Genomic DNA, 20,964 nt, shown 5'->3' on the forward strand with positions numbered 1-20,964 from the left:
AGGAGCAATTTAACCTATACACATCATAACACGAACCATTGGGCCTACTCACCCTAGAGAGAGAGAGGGAGAGCGAATAGAGGCGGAATGAGAAAGAGGTTGGGAAAGAGAGGAACAGAAGGAAGAGAGGGGGAAGAAGAGAGGGAGGAACAACAGGAGACAGGGGGAAGAAGAGATAGAGAGAGGGGGATAAAAGGGGGATAGATGCACCAGCAGTTCCCCTGACCGCCTTTTTGCATTGGATTTGAGAATAGTACTTATTGCTTATGATATCGCCATCTAGCCCAGACCACTTGTGTCTTATTTTCAATTATTATGTGACACTTGTCCATTTTTTGATTTTCTTCTTCTCTCATTCTGTGTGTAATATATGCCGTGATGACTCCCCGTTCACCAGTAACGTATATACATGTCTCCACTCCCAAGTTGCGCAGCGGTCTAAGGCATCTCAGTACAAGAGGCGTCACTGCAGTACCTGGTTTGAATCCAGACTGCATCCCATCCGGCCGTGATTGGGAGTCCCATAGGGTGGCGCACAATTGGCCCAGCGTTGGCCGGGGTAGGCCGTCATTGTGAATAAGAATTTGTTCTTAACTGACTTGCCTAGTTAAATATAAACATGTCTACAGCACTGATGAAGGCAAAACATTGGTCTATAGGCTCTTTTTTTCGGTTTACCACTTTGTAGCTTTTTCTTCTTCTTTCTGAGAATTAAATGAAGTACATTTTAGCATCTGCCTCCTTATTTTTGTTCTTTGTTATGGTTTGAGTGAGAGTGACCTCTATACAGTGTATTCTGAAAGTATTTCCACACTTTGTTATGTTACAGCCTTATTCTAAAATTGATAAAATCTTTTTTTTTACCCCTCATCAATCTAGACACAACAGCCCATAACGACAAAGAAAAAGGTATTTTGATATTTTAGCAAATGTATAAAAGAAATAGAACTGAGAAATCACATTTACATATAGTTGAAGTCGGAAGTTTACATACACTTAGGTTGGAGTCATTAAAACAAATTTATTGTGAACAAACTATAGTTTTGGCAAGTCGGTTAGGACATCTATTGTGTGCATGACACAAGTAATTTTTCCAGCAATTGTTTACAGACAGATTATTTCACTTATAATTCACTGTATCACAATTCCAGTGTGTCAGAAGTTTACATAGACTAAGTTGACTGTGCCTTTAAACAGCTTGGAAAATTCCAGAAAATTATGTCATGGCTTTAGAAGCTTCTGATAGGTTAATTGACATCATTTGAGTCAATTGGCGGTGTACCTGTGGATGTATTTCAATATATAAACACCATGGGACCACGCAGCCGTCATACCGCTAAGTAAGGAGACGCTTTTTGCCTCCTAGAGATGAACGTACTTTGGTGTGAAAACTGCAAATCAATCCCAGAACAACAGCAAAGGACCTTGTGAAGATGCTGGAGGAAACAGGTACAAAATTATCTATATCCACAGTCAAACGAGTCCTATATCGACATAACATGAATGGCCTCTCAGCAAGGAAGAAGCCACTGCTCCAAAACCACCATAAAAAGCCAGACTACGGCTTGCAACTGCACATGGGGACAAAGATCGTAGTTTTTGGAGAAATGTCCTCTGGTCTGATGAAACAAAAATAGAACTGTTTGGCCATAATCACCATCGTTATGTTTGGAGGAAAAAGGAGGAGGCTTGCAAGCCGAAGAACACCATCCCAACCGTGAAGCACGGGCGTGGCAGCATCATGTTGTGGGGGTGCTTTGTTGCAAGAGGGACTGGTGCACTTCACAAAATAGATGACATCATGAGAATGGAAAATTATGTGAATATATTGAAACAACATCTCAAGACATCAGTCAGGAAGTTAAAGCTTGGTCGCAAATGGGTCTTCCAAATGGACAATTACCCCAAGCATACTTCCAAAGTTGTGGCAAAATGGTTTAACCTGTTATGGCTAGGGCGCAGTATTTTCACGGCCGGATAAAAAAAGTACCCGATTTAATCTGATTATTACTCCTGCCCAGAAACTAGAATATGCATATAATTATTAGCTTTGGATAGAAAACACTCCAAAGTTTCTAAAACTGTTTGAATGGTGTCTGTGAGTATAACAGAACTCATTTGGCAGGCCAAAACCTGAGAAGATTCCATGCAGGAAGTGCCCTGTCTGTCAATTTCTTGGCCTTCTTGATTATCTCTATCCATTACAGGGGATCTCTGCTGTTACGTGACACTTCCTACGGCTCCCATGGGCTCTCAGAAGGCGGCAAAAAGCTGAATCGTGGCTTTGCAGGCTCTGGCTGAAAAAAAGTAGCGCGTTTGGATAGTGTCTGGTCACAGTACTGTGAGACTCAGGCTCGTGTACGAATGGACTCCATGTTTTATCTTTGAACAAAAACCACCACTCCTGGTCGGAATATTATCGCTTTTTTACAAGAAAAATGGCATAAAAATTGATTTTAAACAGCGGTTGACATGCTTCGAAGTACGGTAATGGAATATTTAGAATTTTTTGGTCACGAAATGCGTCATGCGCGTGACCCTTATTTACACTTCGGATAGTGTCTTGAACGCACGAACAAAACGCCGCTATTTGGATATAACTATGGATTATTTTGAACCAAACCAACATTTGTTATTGAAGTAGCAGTCCTGGGAGTGCATTCTGACGAAGAACACCAAAGGTAATCAAACTTTTCTAATAGTAAATCGGAGTTTGGTGAAGGCTAAACTTGCTGGCTGTCTAAATAGCTAGCCCTGTGATGCCGGGCTATGTTCTCAGAATATTGCAAAATGTGCTTTCACCGAAAAGCTATTTTAACCTGTTAGGGCTAGGGGGCAGTATTGACACAGCCGGATAAAAAACGTACCCGATTTAATCTGGTTACTACTCCTGCCCAGTAACTAGAATATCCTGTTATGGCTAGGGGGCAGTATTTTCACGGCTGGATAAAAAACGTACCCGATTTAATCTGGTTACTACTCCTGCCCAGTAACTAGAATATGCATATAATTATTGGCTTTGGATAGAAAACACTCCAAAGTTTCTAAAACTGTTTGAATGGTGTCTGTGAGTATAACAGAACTCAAATGGCAGGTCAAAACCTGAGAGATTCCTTTACAGGAAGTGGCCTGTCTGACCATTTCTTGAACTTCTTTGCCATCTTTATCTATTACAAAGGATCTCTGCTCTAACGTGACACTTCCTACGTATTCCATAGGCTCTCAGAGCCCGGGAAAAACCTGAATGTCGTCATTCCAGCCCCAGGCTGAAACACATTATCGCCTTTCTCAAGTGGCCGATCAAGGGACTGTGGGCTTAGGCGCGTGCACTGGCCGCCCCCGTCTTTGTGATTTTTCCTCTGTTTGCCGAAAAGGAGATTCCCGGTCTGAATATTATCGCTTTTTTATGAGATAAATTGCATAAAAATTGATTTTAAACAGCGGTTGACATGCTTCGAAGTACGGTAATGGAATATTTAGAATTTTTTTGTCACAAATTGCGCCATGCGCACGACCCTGATTTACCATTTCGGATAGTTTCTGGAACGCACGAACAAAACGTCGCTATTCGGATATAACGATGGATTATTTGGGACCAAACCAACATTTGTTATTGAAGTAGCAGTCCTGGGAGTGCATTCTGACGAAGACAACAAAGGTAATAACATTTTTGTTATAGTAAATCTGATTTTGGTGAAGGCTAAACTTGCCGGGTGTCTAAATGGCTAGCCCGTCATGGCTGGGCTATGTACTTAGAATATTGCAAAATGTGCTTTCACCAAAAAGCGATTTTAAAATCGGACATATCGAGTGCATAGAGGAGTTCTGTATCTATAATTCTTAAAATAATTGTTATGCTTTTTGTGAACGTTTATCGTGAGTAATTTAGTAAATTGTTAGTAAATTCCCCGGAAGTTTGCGGGGGATATGCTAGTTCTGAACGTCACATGCTAATGTAAAAAGCTGTTTTTTGATATAAATATGAACTTGATTGAACAAAACATGCATGTATTGTATAACATAATGTCCTAGGTGTGTCATCTGATGAAGATCATCAAAGGTTAGTGCTGCATTTAGCTGTCTTCTGGGTTTTCGTGACATTATATGCTAGCTTGAAAAATGGGTGTCTGATTATTTCTGGCTGGGTACTCTGCTGACATAATCTAATGTTTTGCTTTCGCTGTAAAGCCTTTTTGAAATCGGACAGTGTGATTAGATAAAGGAGAGTCTTGTCTTTAACCTCTATGGGCTAGGTGGGACGCTTGCGTCCCACCTACTCAACAGCCAGTTGAATCCCATGGCGCGTTATTCAAATACCTTAGAAATGCTATTACTTCAATTTCTCAAACATATGACTATTTTACACCATTTTAAAGACAAGACTCTCGTTAATCTAACCACACTGTCCGATTTCAAAAAGGCTTTACAACGAAAGCAAAACATTAGATTATGTCAGCAGAGTACCCAGCCAGAAATAATCAGACACCCATTTTTCAAGCTAGCATGTAATGTAACATAAACCCAAACCACAGCTAAATGCAGCACTAACCTTTGATGATCTTCATCAGATGACAACCCTAGGACATTATGTTATACAATACATGCATGTTTTGTTCAATCAAGTTCATATTTCTATCAAAAACCAGCTTTTTACATTAGCATGTGACGTTCAGAACTAGCATACCCCCCGCAAACTTCCGGTGAATTTACTAAATTACTCACGATAAACGTTCACAAAAAACAGAACAATTATTTTAAGAATTATAGATACAGAACTCCTCTATGCACTCGCTATGTCCGATTTTAAAATAGCTTTTCGGTGAAAGCACATTTTGCAATATTCTAAGTAGATAGCCCAGCATCACAGGGCTAGCCATTTAGACACCCGCCAAGTTTAGCCCTCACCAAAATCAGATTTACTATAACAAAAATGTTATTACCTTTGCTGTCTTCGTCAGAATGCACTCCCAGGACTTCTACTTCAATAACAAATGTTGGTTTGGTCCCAAATAATCCATCGTTAAGTTCAAATATCCTCTGTTTTGTTCGTGCGTTCCAGACACTATCCGAATGGTAAATAAGGGTCGTGCGCACGACGCAATTTCGTGACAAAAAATTCTAACTATTCCATTACCGTACTTCGAAGCATGTCAACCGCTGTTTAAAATCAATTTTTATGCCATTTATCTCAAAAAAAGCGATAATATTCCGACCGGGAATCTGTTTTTCGGTTCAAACAGACGAAAGAAAATAACAAAGACGGGGTCGACTCGTGCATGCGCCTCAGCCCACTGTCCCTTGATAGACCACTTGCCAAAAGAGCTAATGTTTTTCAGCCAGTGGCTGGAATTACATCATTCAGCTTTTTCCCGCGTTCTGAGAGCCTATGGAATACGTAGGAAGTGTCACGTTACAGCAGATATCCTCTGTTAATAAACAGAGTCAAAGAAGCTCAAGAAATGGTCAGACAGGCCACTTTCTGTAAAGGAATCTCTCAGGTTTTGACCTGCCATTTGAGTTCTGTTATACTCACAGACACCATTCAAACAGTTTTAGAAACTTTAGGGTGTTTTCTATCCAAAGCCAATAATTATATGCATATTCTAGTTTCTGGGCAGTAGTAATAACCAGATTAAATCGGGTACGTTTTTTATCCGGCCGTGTAAATACTGCCCCCTACCCCCAACAGGTTAAGTGTCTACTGTTTCTTCTAAGTGTCTACTGTTTCTTCTAAGTGTCTACTGTTTCTTCTAAGTGTCTACTGTTTCTTCTAAGTGTCTTCTGTTTCTTCTAAGTGTCTACTGTTTCTTCTAAGTGTCTGCTGTTTCTTCTAAGTGTCTGCTGTTTCTTCTAAGTGTCTTCTGTTTCTTCTAAGTGTCTACTGTTTCTTCTAAGCTACTAACAGTTTCTGTTTCTATTTCTTATAAATGTTTCACGGAACATAATCCAGTTCCGGGTAGCTTTTGAGAAAAACTGAGTTCATCAGGGAGAGTGGTGCCAGGAAAATAACCTCTCACTCAATGTCAACAAAACAAAGGAGCTGATAATGAAGAGGATGTTGAGGATTATATTATATACTGACTTGATGTCATACAAGCAAGCCAAACATCCGTTAGTCCAAATGTGCACTTCACATTTCATGTGATAAAACTAATGTCATATACAGTCAGTGTCAACGTTCAGGATCACTTTGTCTGATGTACAGTTACAAGATGACATGACATCATACCCTGGGTTGTTCTGAACAGAATGAGCCTATGTATGTCCTCTTGTGAAGAAATCTGGTGGTGATCACGCATCTGAATGCATTCGTGACTCTATTCCCCACTCCATTCCACACTCCATTCTACACACTATTCCACACTCCATTCCACACTCTATTCCACACTCCATTCCACACACTATTCCACACTCTGTCCTACACTCTATTCCACACTCTATTCCACACTCCATTCTACACTCTATTCCACACACTATTCCGCACTCTATCCTATACTCTATCCTATACTCTATCCTACACTCTATTCCACACTCCATTCCACACTCCATTTCGCACACACCATTCACCGCACTCTATTCCACACTGTATTCCACACTCTAATCCACACTCTATTCCACACTCTATTCCACACTCTACTCTACACTGTATTCTACACTGTATTCTACACTCTTAGATACGGTGACTGAGTTCATCAGGGAGAGTGGTGCCAGGAAAACACCTCGCACTCAATGTCAACAAAACAAAGGAGCTGATCGTGGACTTCAGGAAACAGTAGAGGGAGCACACCCCTATCCACATCGATGGACCACAGTGGAGAATGTGAAAACTACCCACTACCCAAACAGACAGTGTGGTGAAGAAGGCGCACGGGTGCCTCTTCAACCTCAGGAGGCTGAATAAATTTGGCCTGGCCCCTAAAACCCTCACACTTTTACAGATGCACAATTGAGAGCATCCTGTCAGGCTGTATCACCACCTGGTGCGGCAACTGCACCGCCCGCAACCCCAGGGCTCTCCAGAGTGTAGTACGGTCTGCCCAACGCATCACCGGGGGCACACTATCTGCTCTCCAGGACATCTATAGCACCCGATGTCACAGGAAGGCCAAAAGTATCATCAAGGACATCAACCACCCGAGCCACGGCCTGTTCACCCCGCTACCATCCAAAAGGCTAGGTCAGTACAGGTGCATCAAAGCTGGGACCGAGAGACCTAAAAACATCTTCTATCTCAAGGCCATCAGAATGTTAAATAGCCATCACTAGCCGGCAACCACCCGGTTACTCAACCCTGCACCTTAGAGGCTGCTGCCCCATTTACCTAGATGGAATCACTGGTCACTTTAATAATGGAACACTATTCACTTTAATAATGTTTACATACTGCTTTTCTCGTCTCATATGTATAAACTGTATTCTATTCTACGATATTTTAGCCAATGCCACTCCGACATTGCTCAATCTAATATTGATATATTTCTTAATTCCATTATTTTACTTTAAGATTTGTGTGTATTGTTGTGAATTGTTAGTTCCTACTGCACTGTTGGAGCTAGGAACACAAGCATTTCGCTACACCCGCAATAACATGTGTATGTGACCAATACAATTTGATTTGATTTTGATTTGAACTCTCTTGGGTTCCATGTAGAACCCTCTGGGGAAAGAGTTATATATGGAACCCGATAGGGTTCTACCTGGAACTAAAAAAAGGTTCTTCAAAGGGTTCTCCAATGGGGACAGCCAAAGAACCCTTTTAGGTTCTAGATAGCACCTTTTCATACTGTATGTACACAGAAATTACGATCAGCTTCTCTGAATTTCCTCGTGAAAAACTAACACTGTAAGATCGTATTTTGTAACTTAGCTAGCCATGTTGTCATAGAACACGCTTTCAAATAATTGATGATGTTTTCCATTAAAATTCTTATCATGTTACTGAATGTATCCAGAGTATTTTCATATTTAGTTATCAAAAAATGTGGTGAAAAGTAAATGTAAATGTAAAATGCACATAAAATCAACAGTATGTTTGGATTCAGTCTTAACTGTTTTGTCCTCACCTTTAGTCTAATCATTTTCCCTTAATCTCCAACTGTTCCCTTTTGATTGCTACCATGGTTATGCATATACATTCATTATTATTCTGTAAAAACATTTAAATGTACAGTGGGGGAAAAAAGTATTTGATCCCCTGCTGATTTTGTTTGTTTGCCCACTTACAAAAAAATTATCAGTCTATAATTTTAATGGTAGGTTTATTTGAACAGTGAGAGACAGAATAACAACAAAAATATCCAGAAAAACGTATGTTGAAAATGTTATAAATTGATTTGCATTTTAATGAGGGAAATAAGTATTTGACCCCCTCTCAATCAGAAAGATTTTTGGCTCCCAGGTGTCTTTTATACAGGTAACGAGCTGAGATTAGGAGTACACTCTTAAAGTGAGTGCTCCTAACCACAGCTTGTTACCTGTATAAAAGACACCTGTCCACAGAAGCAATCAATCAATCAGATTCCAAACTCTCCACCATGGCCAAGGCCAAAGAGCTCTCCAAGGATGTCAGGGACAAGATTGTAGACCTACACAAGGCTGGAATGGGCTACAAGACCATCACCAAGCAGCTTGGTGAGAAGGTGACAACATTTGGTGCGATTATTCGCAAATGGAAGAAACACAAAAGAACTGTCAATATCCCTCAGCCTGGGGCTTGTTGGGTTATATTTTCTTAAACTAGTTGTGGTGCATAACTTATGAATACTAATGCTAAACATAAGAGGTTTATATTGTATTAACATAGAATGAGCAACATATAATAGACATGACTAACTGGAGGGTTGCTGGCTGGTAGTGTAGGCTAAGTAGACTCGTGACACACACACAATGCCTGGTTGTGGGGCCGCTCAAGGACAGGTGTATGTGAGGAACTGATAGAGGGGAGAATGGCTGTGGCATAAGAACAGGCACTGTCCTTGAGTGTCTGACTCTCGGGTACACACACGAAGATAAGCTAGAAGACAACTATGCTTGGCAACAAAGATGCGTCTAGAGGCTGGGACCAGCCTGCACGCCAACAATAGGCTGGAGTAAGTCTAAAGCACACCCAAGCCTCTACTATGACAGGCCCTCAGGGAGAGGGAACTAAGTCTGTCAAGAAGTATTTCAAGAAAAACTTGTGATGTCATTCCAGTTCTCTGTCTGCCCTGCGTGGTGTCACAGTGAGCCCGTATATACGAACTTCATATTTACCATTCAAGTGTTTGCATTAATTAAAGTACAAAGAAATCAGAAGTTACTCTGTGCTGACTATTTTGTTCTGATACCAGATTCGAATTGACGCGACCCAACAGGCTCCATGCAAGATCTCACCTCGTGGAGTTGCAATGATCATGTGAACAGTGAGGAATCAGCCCAGAACTACACGGGAGGGTCTTGTCAATGATCTCAAGGCAGCTGGGACCATAGTCACCAATAAATCAATTGGTAACACACTACGCCGTGAAGGACTGAAGTCCTGCAGCGCCCGCAAGGTCCCCCTGCTCAAGAAAGCACATATACAGGCCCATCTGAAGTTTGCCAATGAACATCTGAATGATTCAGAGGACAACTGGTGAAAGTGTTGTGGTCAGATGAGACCAAAATGGAGCTCTTTGGCATCAACTCAACTCTTTTGGAGGAGGAGGAATGCTGCCTATGACCCCAAGAACACCATCTCCATCGTCAAACATGGAGGTGGAAACATTATGTTTGGGGGTGTTTTTCTGCTATGGGGACAGGACAACTTCACCGCATCAAAGGGACGATAGACGGGGCCATGTACCGTCAAATCTTGGATGAGAACCTCCTTCCCTCAGCCAGGGCATTGAAAATATGTCGTGGATGGGTATTCCAGCATGAAAATGACCCAAAATACATGGCCAAGGCAACAAAGGAGTGGCTCAAGAAGAAGCACATTAAGGTCCCGGAGTGGCCTAGCCAGTCTCCAGACCTTAATCCCATAGAAAATCTGTGGAGGGAGCTGAAGGTTCGAGTTGCCAAACGTCAGCCTCGAAACCTTAATGACTTGGAGAAGATCTGCAAAGAGGAGTGGAACAAAATCCCTCCTGAGATGTGTGCAAACCTGGTGGCCAACTACAATAAACGTCTGACCTCTGATTGCCAACAAGGGTTTTGCCACCAAGTACTAAGTCATGTTTTGCAGAGGGGTCAAATACTTATTTCCCTCATTACAATGCAAATCATTTTATAACATTTTTTACATGTGTTTTTCTGGATTTTTTTGTTGTTATTCTGTCTCTCACTGTTCAAATAAACCTACCATTAAAATTATAGACTGATCATTTCTTTGTAAGTGGGCAAACGTACAAAATCAGCAGGGGATCAAATACTTTTTTCCCCCAATGTAGCTCTATTAATATAGGCCAATTTCCAATAGTGTAAACGGTTAAGGACTCTAGCGTTAGGAAAGTTTTCTGGAAATGTCACGGTTGTCGTCGGGAATGGAGGACCAAAACGCAGCAGGAATGTGGATGCTCATCTTGATATTTATTTTAAACTAAAGTGAACACCAAAATAACAAAATAAGAACGAACGATCAACAAAACAGTCTTGTAAGGCTCACACAGGCAAAACAAAAAACAATCTCCCACAAACACTACACCAAACAATTACCCATATATAGGACTCCCAATCAGAGGCAACGAGAAACACCTGCCTCCAATTGAGAGTCCAACCCCCATTAACCTAAACATAGAAATACAACTAACTAGACTAAACAGAAATACATTAACATAGAACAGTGCCCAGAAACCCCGGAATACATAAATCAAATACCCTTCTACAAAACCACCACCCCGAACCACATAAAACAAATACCCTCTGCCACGTCCTGACCAAACTACCATAACAAATAACCTTTAAACTGGTCAGGACGTGACAGGAAAAGTTTGTCATAGTCAGAAAGTCAGCTGTTCTGTGTAAAAGACCATCCCTGGCTGTAGAGAAAAACAGACAGACGGAGGAGGGAGTAACAGACTTCGTCACTGACTCCAGATCTGAGGACGAACTCAGCTGAAGAACCACTCACACCAATTCAAACAGGTGAGTGGATTTAAAGCCTTTAATGACAAGGTTTAGATTCAGAGGAATCTTTGTCAGATTTCCGACTTCACAGATTTCAATTGTGTTTTTTCATATCATAGTTGTGTATTTCAATTCAATCCAAAATCATTAGAGTGGCGTGACTTTTAAATTGTCACTAGCCTATTAACCAAACAAAGGTTTGGCACTGGCAATTGTCAGAATAACTGTAAAACGCTAAATATTTCACCTAATCATTATCTTTTGGTTCAACAACTCCGGTGTATGTGTTTGTTGTTGAGAAGACTATGTAATCCCAATGATAATTCATAATAATGAGATTCTGTAATTTTAATAATAAGTAATAATAATAATAATCTAATTGCTATTCTGTAATTCCGGAGACTTTCTGTGGAGAAGTTATAAAACCAGCAGAAAGTCTGTTTTTTGGACTTCTGCCAAGAGTAAGGAGATAAGATTTTGTTGCCAATGAACTCTAGCAGGACTGTTGAAATCCACAAGGACACACAAACTCAAGGTCACAACTTGTACAACGCCCACACAGGCTAATGGCCACACACCCACGCAGTATATATAAACACATAGGATTACATGCACATTTACAAGCACGTACAATGGTTGTATGTCGACAGACAAACGGCATCTCAGGGGAAAACATAGGTTCTGGAAAGCCCTTATACTAAATACACACACTCTGACACACACCTATCACAAAAGAACATACACTTACAGAATACTGAAGGGTTGATGAACAAGTGATTGAGTGATTAAATACGTGAATGAGTGATTCAATACATGAATGAGTGATTCAATACATGAATGAGAGATTAAATACTCACACAAAACTGAACCCCCCCCCCCAGCGATGAGCCAAGGTCGTAAATCAGGGAGCAAATGTGGTAGAAAATACACTTGTGGCCATATCACCATGTACATTTTTTATTTATTTATTTATTTTATTTATTTCACCTTTATTTAACCAGGTAGGCAAGTTGAGAACAAGTTCTCATTTACAATTGCGACCTGGCCAAGATAAAGAAAAGCAGTTCGACAACATACAAAAACACAGAGTTACACATGGAGTAAAACAACATACAATCAATGATGCAGTAGAAAAAAAAAATAAGACTATATACAATGTGATCAAATGATGTGAGATAAGGGAGGTAAAGGCAAAAAAATGCCATGGTGGCAAAGTAAATAAAGTATAGCAAGAAAAACACTGGAATGGTAGATTTGTAGTTTAAAGAAAGTTCAGAGATAAAATATAAATAATATGGTGCAAAGGAGCAAAATAAATAAAATAAATAAATACAGTAGGGGAAGAGGTAGTAGTTTGGGCTAAATTATAGATGGGCTATGTACAGGTGCAGTGATCTCACATGCTTGATCTCGTCTGATCTCGTTGGCTGAGCAGCGTCGGGCCTGGTTAGTACTTGGATGGGAGACCACCGCTGTAAGCTCAAAACAATACATGAATGACCAAAAGTAAAGTAGGAAATAATTTTGGTAGAAAATTATATTTTTGTTCGATGGGTACAGGACCGGGGAGCTTTCACTGAGAGATTATCCTTACAGCGTTTACTGTGGAAGCTCTTGAGTCAGATAAAGGGGTCTACACATTCTGTGCAAATGGAGCTGACAGATCAAATCAAATGTTATTGGTCACAAATATACGTGTTTAAACAGATGTTATTGCAGGTGTAGAGAAATGCTTGTGCTTCTAGCTCCAACAGTGCAGTAATATCTAACAAGTAATATCTAACAATTTCACAACAACCCAAGTAAAGGAATGGAATTAAGAAGAGCAATGTCAGAGCAGCAAACTAAGATACAGTAGAATAGAATACAGTATATGAGATATGTAAACATTATTAAAGTAACCAGTGTTCCATTATTAAAGTGGTCTGTGATTTCAAGTCTATGTATATAGAGCAGCCGCCTCTAAGGTGCTACTGATGGCTGTTTAACAGTCTGATGGCCTTGAGATATAAGCTGTTTTTCAGTCTCTCGGTCCCAGGTTTAATGCACCAGTACTGACCTCGCCTTTTGGATGATAGCGGGGTGAACAGGCAGTGGCTCTGTGGTTGTTGTCCTTATATTTTACAACAGTGGGGTAATTTTACCACATTGGGCTAAACGAAAAAAGTGGAGTGGATTTCCCCTTTAAATGTACAAAATTCACTAAAAGGAGATTGTAACCTCTGAAAACCTTGTACCTTACTTGTATAAATATTAGTCACATACTGTGTAAATTATGTTTTGTGGTGTCAGGATTTCATGTCATTAGTGTATTGTGTTCTTGAGGTAATATGATGAAACTAGCTTGCTAGCATTTACAGGCTTCGGTTTTCCATGTATATTTAGAGGTTGGACGTTGGCACGCTGGGCGCACCAATTGGTGTCACCTTGTTATTAAGTATGTGTTAGACCTGTGCTGGCTGTCATCTCGTTAGTCAGAAGGTTTTTCAACTGTGCTGGCACAGGTGATATTGAAGAGCGGCTTGAGAGATGTGGAGGGTTAACCTTTAGTTGGCTCTCCCTATTTCTTCCCTGTTTTTGTTTTGCTCCACTTTTTGGTTTGCTTCCTTTTTAAGTTAAGTGTTGGTTTTTATTTTGTTTACCTCTTCTTTGGCAAATTTAGTGGGTGCTCATAGTGGGTGTTTTTTTGGTCCCAGTTGTTGTTGATAGTCAACTTTCAGTGGACACCTCCATGAGTGTCTTTCAGAACCCCTCCTAGAACCCCACCTGTTTTGTTTTGGTTGTTGTTAGTGAATCTTTGTTAGTTTCCCCTTCTGTTTGAGCAACAAGTTTTGGTTTCTTGCGGGGGAACGTAACAAAATGGAGGCTCGTCCGGGATACTGTTTCATCTAATCACCTAGTTGAAGCCCTACCGTGCCCAGATATTTTAGTGTTCAAAAAAATAATTGGTAGAGTTTCTGTCACTGACACCCAACTGCCCAGAGGGGTTATAAGATAAAAGGAATCATTTTGAAAGTTGCATAAACACACAGGCTAATAATAAAATAAAATAGTGGACTTTAAACTAGAAGCATTTGTGGAAAACTCTACATGGGAGATTCTAGATAAATGTACAAAGGCGATTCTGCTCATCATTGCAAAGCATAATGACATCAAAGTTGCACATGCCAATTCAAAAGCAGTAGTCCAACTGCTTTGGTTGAGGAGGAAATCCTTCCGGAGAGGGAGGATGACGGAAAGGATCCAACGGGTGGTAGAGTACACCCCGTAGACATGCAACTGAGGTAGAACTAAAGGTAAAATGGGAACAAACTGAAATTAGAGCTTGAGCACCAGGAAAGGGAAAGAGAACGTGAAGAGAGATTGGAGCAACAGAAATTCAGACTTGAGCACCAGGAAAGGGAAAGAGAACGTGCAACCAGACTAGAACAAGAAGAATGTGTGCATGTCATTTGATTAAAAGAGATGGAGCTGGAAGTGCGACGAAAGGAGATAGATCTGGAAGTACTCCGAATCAAGTCAGGCCATCCTGCACCCTCAACAGAGTTTGATCTTGGTTGGAACAGCCGACATGTACCGCCTTTCAACGAAAAGGAGGTGGGCGTATATTTTACTCTGTTTGAGTGGATTGCCACATCCCTAAAATGGCCACGAGATATTTGGTCACTGCTCCTCCAAAGTGTTCTTGTGGGAAAAGCTCAGAAAATGTACATCGCTTTATCTCTTGACCAGAGTTCAGATTATGACAGTAAAGCTGTAAAGCTGATATCCTTCAGGCTTACGAGTTTGTCCCAGAAGCATACAGACAAAAGTTTCATAAATGACTGTCACGTCCTGACCAGCAGATGGAGCTATTGTATTAGTTTTGGGGTCAGGACGTGGCAGTTTTTGTGTGTGTGAATGATTGTGTTGTTGATTGGGACTTCCAATTGAAGGCAGGTGTGTTGAGTTGCCTTTGATTGGAAGTCCTATATAGGTGTGTGTGTTTTTCTTTGGGGTTGTGGGTGGTTGTTTTTGCACTGCGTTTATAGCCTGCAGAACTGTTGTTGTTGTCACCTTTATTGTTTTGTTAAGTGGATGCTTTACTCCTTATTTGAAATTAAATATGAGTATTCACATACCTGCTGCGCCTTGGTCCATTTCTGAAGACAGCCGTTACAATGACAAAAGACAATCGCAAAGCCGTGTTGAATTCATAAGGGAACAACCATGTATTTTTTAGTGGAGAGGTATTAAAGACCTTGAGGATTTAAAGACACTCGAGCAGTTCAAGAATTGCCTTCATTAAGGGGTTGTTACCTAAAACGACCTTATCAAACAAAGAACCCAGTAGTTAACTACACCCCCTAGCCTACCAGTGAAGGGGGTGTCATTCATTTTGGGAAATGATTTGGCTGGAGGGAAGGTTGTTACAAATCCTGTCATTTGTATAGAATCCTGAGTAGAGGAAACTGATGGGTTATCATAAATGTACCCTAGAGTGTTCCCAGCGTGTGCCGTTACACATGCTATGTCTAAGAAATTTGCAGGGAGAAAGTCTAGTGTTGAGGAGGATGTCAGCGATCTCTAAATGTCTGAGACATTTATGTGTGATCCTGTTTCAGTCAACCCCCTGAGTTGACCTCTCCTTTCAAAACACCAAAGGTGAGTGAGTTTGTAGGACCACTGAAAGAAGTGAGGGTCCCAACAGTTGATACTTCAATGTCTAGGAAGGAGCTGATTTCTGAACAGAGTAAAGCCAACACCTCCTTTGCCGCCTTTCCTTCCAGTTCTCTGCTGCCAATGACTGGAACGAATTGCAAAAATCTTATATATCCCTCACTAACTGCGGAGAAGTCGGTGGAAACCGGTAGTGATCTTCTGCCTGTGGCCACTCCCGTCACTATTGACTATAGTCTTCCTTGAGAACACGAGAAAAGCCCAGTACTCATTCAGAGCATAAGGAAAGCCCAATAGACCCTGTACCTGTTGGACAGCTGAGCAACTCAGAGATTCTGGAAAACCTTGATGTATTTTTGGCACACCTACCAGCAGAGGAAAAAGGCAACATTGTTGCACTGCTTTTAGAATATCAGGGTTCATTCTCAGATGTGCCAACTCAAACATTGGCGTTGGGGACTCTGCCTAAACCAAACAACATGCTTATTGAGTGAATACTGAAAAGAGAGAGAAACTCTGCAGTGAGGATGAGTTCATGCTTGAGCACAGAATTCTACAATATGGCAACATTCCGTGGAGTTCAACCTGCATATTAGTACCTTGAACACGAAATCAAATCTTTTGCAGCACCTTAGCGTTATATTGGCACCTAAGGAGGATGGGTCTCTGGTTTTGTTTCGATTTTGGCAAAGTCAATACCATTACTAAGTTGGACTCGTACCCTTTGCCCAGGGTCGATGATTGTGTTGACTGTCTTGGTGCTGCTAAGTAAGCTAGCAAGTTCAATATGCAGAAGGGATATTTGTAGGTCTCTCCGTGCGTGCCAAATAATTGCCTGCATTTGTCACTCCTGATGACATTTCCTACCTCTACCTTGTCCTCTGGGACATCCTTCATCTCCCTTTCGGGTTACATAATGCTGGAACCCTTTTTGTCTCTGAACCAGTGCTAGCTGCTCCGGATTCCCGTCGTCCATTTGCTTTGTACACCGATGCCAGAGCTGTAGGAGTAAGGGCTGCTTTGTCATTACAGGGTATTGACGAGCATTTTTTATTTAATCAATTTTGGAATCAGGCTGTAACGTAACAACATGTGGAAAAAGTCAAGGGGTCTGATTACTTTCCGAATGCACTGTATATAGCGCTTTCATTTCACGTAACAAAGACCTTCACATCATGGAGTTTAAACATTCTCTTTCTCCTTCTCTCTCCCCCACACCTCTCACTTTCTCTCATCCCTTCTGTCTCTGCCATTTTCTTCCCCACTCCTCTCATAATCGCTCTCCTCCTTTTTCTCTCTCTCTTCTGCCTCGCCACCCTCCCTTTAGTTCAGTAATGTCCGTTCCAGCCCCTCCCCTCTTCTCCCTTCCTCTCCTCCTTCTCCTTTCTCAACTGGACTCCGCCCTCACCTGTCGTACTGCCAGCCAATCCCAGTGTGACTCCGCACCCTTTGACCCCGGTCACAACCTGGCAGGGGAGGGTTTCGATGTGGTGACCCTGAAACGTAAAGGGGCCTACCTGATCGACTTGAAGACCTACCTGTCCCCCAGTAAAACCTGTACACTGTGTAGTAACCCCCTACAGGGGAACGAGCTGCAGAAAATACCCCTGTCTGTTGTAGACTGGAGGCCCTACAGCCACTGTATTGAGGATATCTCCAGCCACTCTCATGCCTCTGTCAGGTGAGTAGGATAGTTTCTGTCTGTTTACTTGATGGAAGTTTTCTTTTTTGACAGTAAACATCTCTCCTCTCCTCTGCTCTCCTCTCCTCCAGTAACCTGGCACAGTCCACTACCAACAAGATCTCTACAAAATGGAAGGGGGGTTTGAGTAATGAGGCAAAGGTGTCTGTAAGCGTACCTGTAGGACTGGTGAGTGTGAGTGTGGAGAAGGATGTGGGTGCTAGCATAGAGATGGGAGGGTCCCAGTCTGATGTAGCCATCTTTGCCACAACCAAGACCGAAGAGGACCACCACTCTTTCTTCTCACAGAATCTCTGCTGCCGTCACTACAGGTAATAATAACAATAATGATGATTTGTTAAACTTTTATAGCGCTTCCCAAACAGATACAACATTTCACATCTGATCTTATGTGATAACATGTGACACAAAAAAAATGAAACAAAATGTGAAATCAACATGATCTCATGTGATTTTTTTACAAAATGGGGATGCAAAATGTAAAAATGACAACATTTTAGCTAGACAAAAACCTCCAGGGGACCATTCAACTGCATCCCAAGAACGTCATAAAAACGTATTCGGGGACATCCATGGAACAAACCGGGAACTAGACAAAACCTCCAGGGTACCATGACAAAACGTTCTGAGAATATCCCCAAAAACATCATTGCTTCCCTGAAAAAAACGGAGAATTTTTTACTGTGCTGAGAATATAACATAATTTTACAGAACATTCTTTAACGATTGTTTTAGGTTGGAGGAAGTGATTGGCTTGCTCTGAAAAGGCAGTGCTAACCCTCCTATGGACAGGACCAGCTAGCCCTGGGCTTAGTTGTGCATGTTTTAATAGCTGCTTAACCCCAGGCATGAATCTCTCTTAGCCCATACAGGTCTAAGTGCAGTGATAACCCAGCTAGAAAGTATCAAAAAGCACAGCAAGTGGGTCAATTTAAACTCTGAGAGCTCATCCAATTAGTTATTTCCATTCCACGCATAAGGAAGTCTTTGGACTGTTGTGTTGTAGGGAGCTCATTCCAGGGTTGGCTTGCTGGAAAAACTAAAGTATCTCTGATTTAAAGCTTTAAATCCGATTTTTCTGTCAATTGCATCTATCACCTTGTTTAAAAATTAAGAATATATCTATTGAAAACCATACACTTTCTGCAAGAATCTCATCTTTCTGTAACTGATAGTCAAATAATTATGCAGGACTGGGCAGGGATGACATTCTCTACTTTTAAACCAACAATCTTTTTTGGTATTTTGACTAATCAGATCAGATTTTCAATAATTGGGCAAAAGATCATAGTTGGTGTGCCTGTTTAAACGCAGCCACAGTGTCACAGATACATTGTCAGTGTGTCCCCGGCCCAGAATGCTGTCAAACTTTAACCATAACATTCAACACTGGCACTTAAAAAGGTCATACACATGTATGAGTTTCATATATAACACAGAATACTGGAAATCATGTGTATTACAGAAAAGGATAACTACACATTCAGTATCTATAATACATCTCTGCACTTAGTAAAAGATCTGCACTGCTATTCTAGTTATCAGTTAATCTGACTATTCTCTCTGTCATCGTTGATTTAATTCAGCAATTTGAGCATTTTCTGTATAGTTGTATAATTTGTTTTAATGTTACTTTAATGTTACTTTAATGTTACTCCTGAATCATTTACCAGCATTACGACCGGGAACACGACTTTCCAGAAGCGGATCCTTTGTCTGCACAACCATTTGAATTGATTTCAGACGTCAACCCTAAACAAAGTCGCCGGAGGAGCGGTCTTCTATTGAGACTTCAGGGGGCGCACACAACAACCACCGCTTCCGAGTATATTATTCGCTAATGTCCAGTCCCTAGATAACAAAGTCGACAAAATCAGGTCAAGGGTTGCTTTCCAAAGAGACATCAGGGATTGTAACATACTCTGTTTCACGACAACATGGCTCTCTCGGGACATGTTGTCGGAGTCGGTACAGCCACCTGGATTTTCAGTGCATCGCGCCGACAGGAATAAACATCTCTCCGGGAAGAAGAAGGGCGGCGGTGTATGTTTCATGATTAACGACTCATGGTGTAATTGTAACAATATACATGAACTCAAGTCCTGTTGTTCACCTGACCAAGAATTCCTCACAATCAAATGTCCACCGTATTATATCCCAAGATAATTATCTTCGGTTATTGTCTCAGACATGTATATCCCCGCCTCAAGCCGATACCACGACGACCCTCAAGGAACTTCACTGGACTTTATGCAAACTGGGAACCATATATCCTGAGGCTGCATTTACTGTAGCTGGGGATATTAACAAAGCAAATTTGAGAACAATGCTACCTAAATTATTTCAGCATATCCACTGTAGCACTTGCGCTGGAAAAACACTGGACCACTGTTACTCTAACTTCCGCAATGCATACAAAGTCCTCCCTGGCCCTCCTTTTGGCAAATCTGACCACGACTCCATTTTGCGCCTACCTTCCAATAGGCAGAAACTCAAACAGGAAGTACCCGTGCTAAGGACAATTCAACGCTGGTCTGACCAATCGGAATCCACACTTCAAGATTGTTTGATCAAGCGGACTGGAATATGTTCCGGGTAGCATCAGAGAATAATATCGACGTATACGCTGATTCGGTGAGTGAGTTTATAAGGAAGTGTTTAGGAGATGTTGTACCCACTGTGACTAATAATACCTACCCTAACCAGAAACCTTGGATAGATGGCAGCATTTGCGCAAAACTGAAAGCGCATACCACCACATTAAACCATGGCAAGGCGACTGGGAATATGGCCGAATACAAACATTGTAGTTATTTCCTCTGTAAGGCAATCAAACAAGCAAAATGTCAGTATAAAGACAAAGTGGAGTCGCATTTCAACGGCTCAGACATGAGACGTATGTGGCAGGGTCTACAGACAATCACCGGCTACAAAAGGAAAACCAGCCACGTCGCGAACACCGACGTCTTGCTTCCAGACAAACGAAACACCTTCTTTGCCCACTTTGAGGATACTAGAGTGCCACTACCAAGGTCTGTGGGTTCTCTCCTTCTCCGTGGCCGACGTAAGTAAGACATTTAAACGTGTTAACCCTCACAAGGCTGCTGGCCCAGATGGCATCCCTAGCCGCATCCTCAAAGCATGTACAGACCTGCTGGCTGTTGTGTTTACGGAGATATTAAATCTCTCCCAATCCAAGTCTGCTGTCTCCACATGCTTCAAGATGGCCACCATTGTTCCTGTATCCAAGAAGGCAAAGGTAACTGAACTAAAAGACTATAGCCTCTTAGCACTCACTTCTGTCATCATGAAGTGCTTTGAGAGACTAGTTAAGGATCATATCACCTGCACTTTACCTGTCACCATAGACCCACTCTAATTTACATACCGCCCCAATAGGTCCACAGACGATGCAATCGCCATCAGACTGCCCTATCCCATCTGGACAAGAGGAATACCTATGTAAGAATGCTGTTCATTGATTATAGCTCAGCATTTAAACTCACAGTACCCTCCAA

General features: G+C 41.4%; 1 protein-coding gene across 2 annotated transcripts in view; it reads left to right on the forward strand.

Moving 5' to 3' along the window:
* Positions 1–10,894: 10,894 nt before the first annotated feature.
* The window catches only part of LOC106594578 (perforin-1), a 32,169-nt gene continuing 22,099 nt past the window's right edge, over positions 10,895–20,964 (forward strand). For both annotated transcript variants that reach the window (XM_045710432.1, XM_045710434.1), the window contains exons 1-3: positions 10,895–11,103; positions 17,072–17,425; positions 17,518–17,757. In XM_045710432.1, coding sequence (XP_045566388.1) covers positions 17,079–17,425; positions 17,518–17,757 — 587 coding nt within the window. In that variant the 5' untranslated portion in view covers positions 10,895–11,103; positions 17,072–17,078. The remainder of the gene's footprint in view (positions 11,104–17,071; positions 17,426–17,517; positions 17,758–20,964) is intronic.

Source organism: Salmo salar, chromosome ssa02, assembly GCF_905237065.1.
Source record: "Salmo salar chromosome ssa02, Ssal_v3.1, whole genome shotgun sequence".
NCBI lineage: Eukaryota > Metazoa > Chordata > Actinopteri > Salmoniformes > Salmonidae > Salmo > Salmo salar.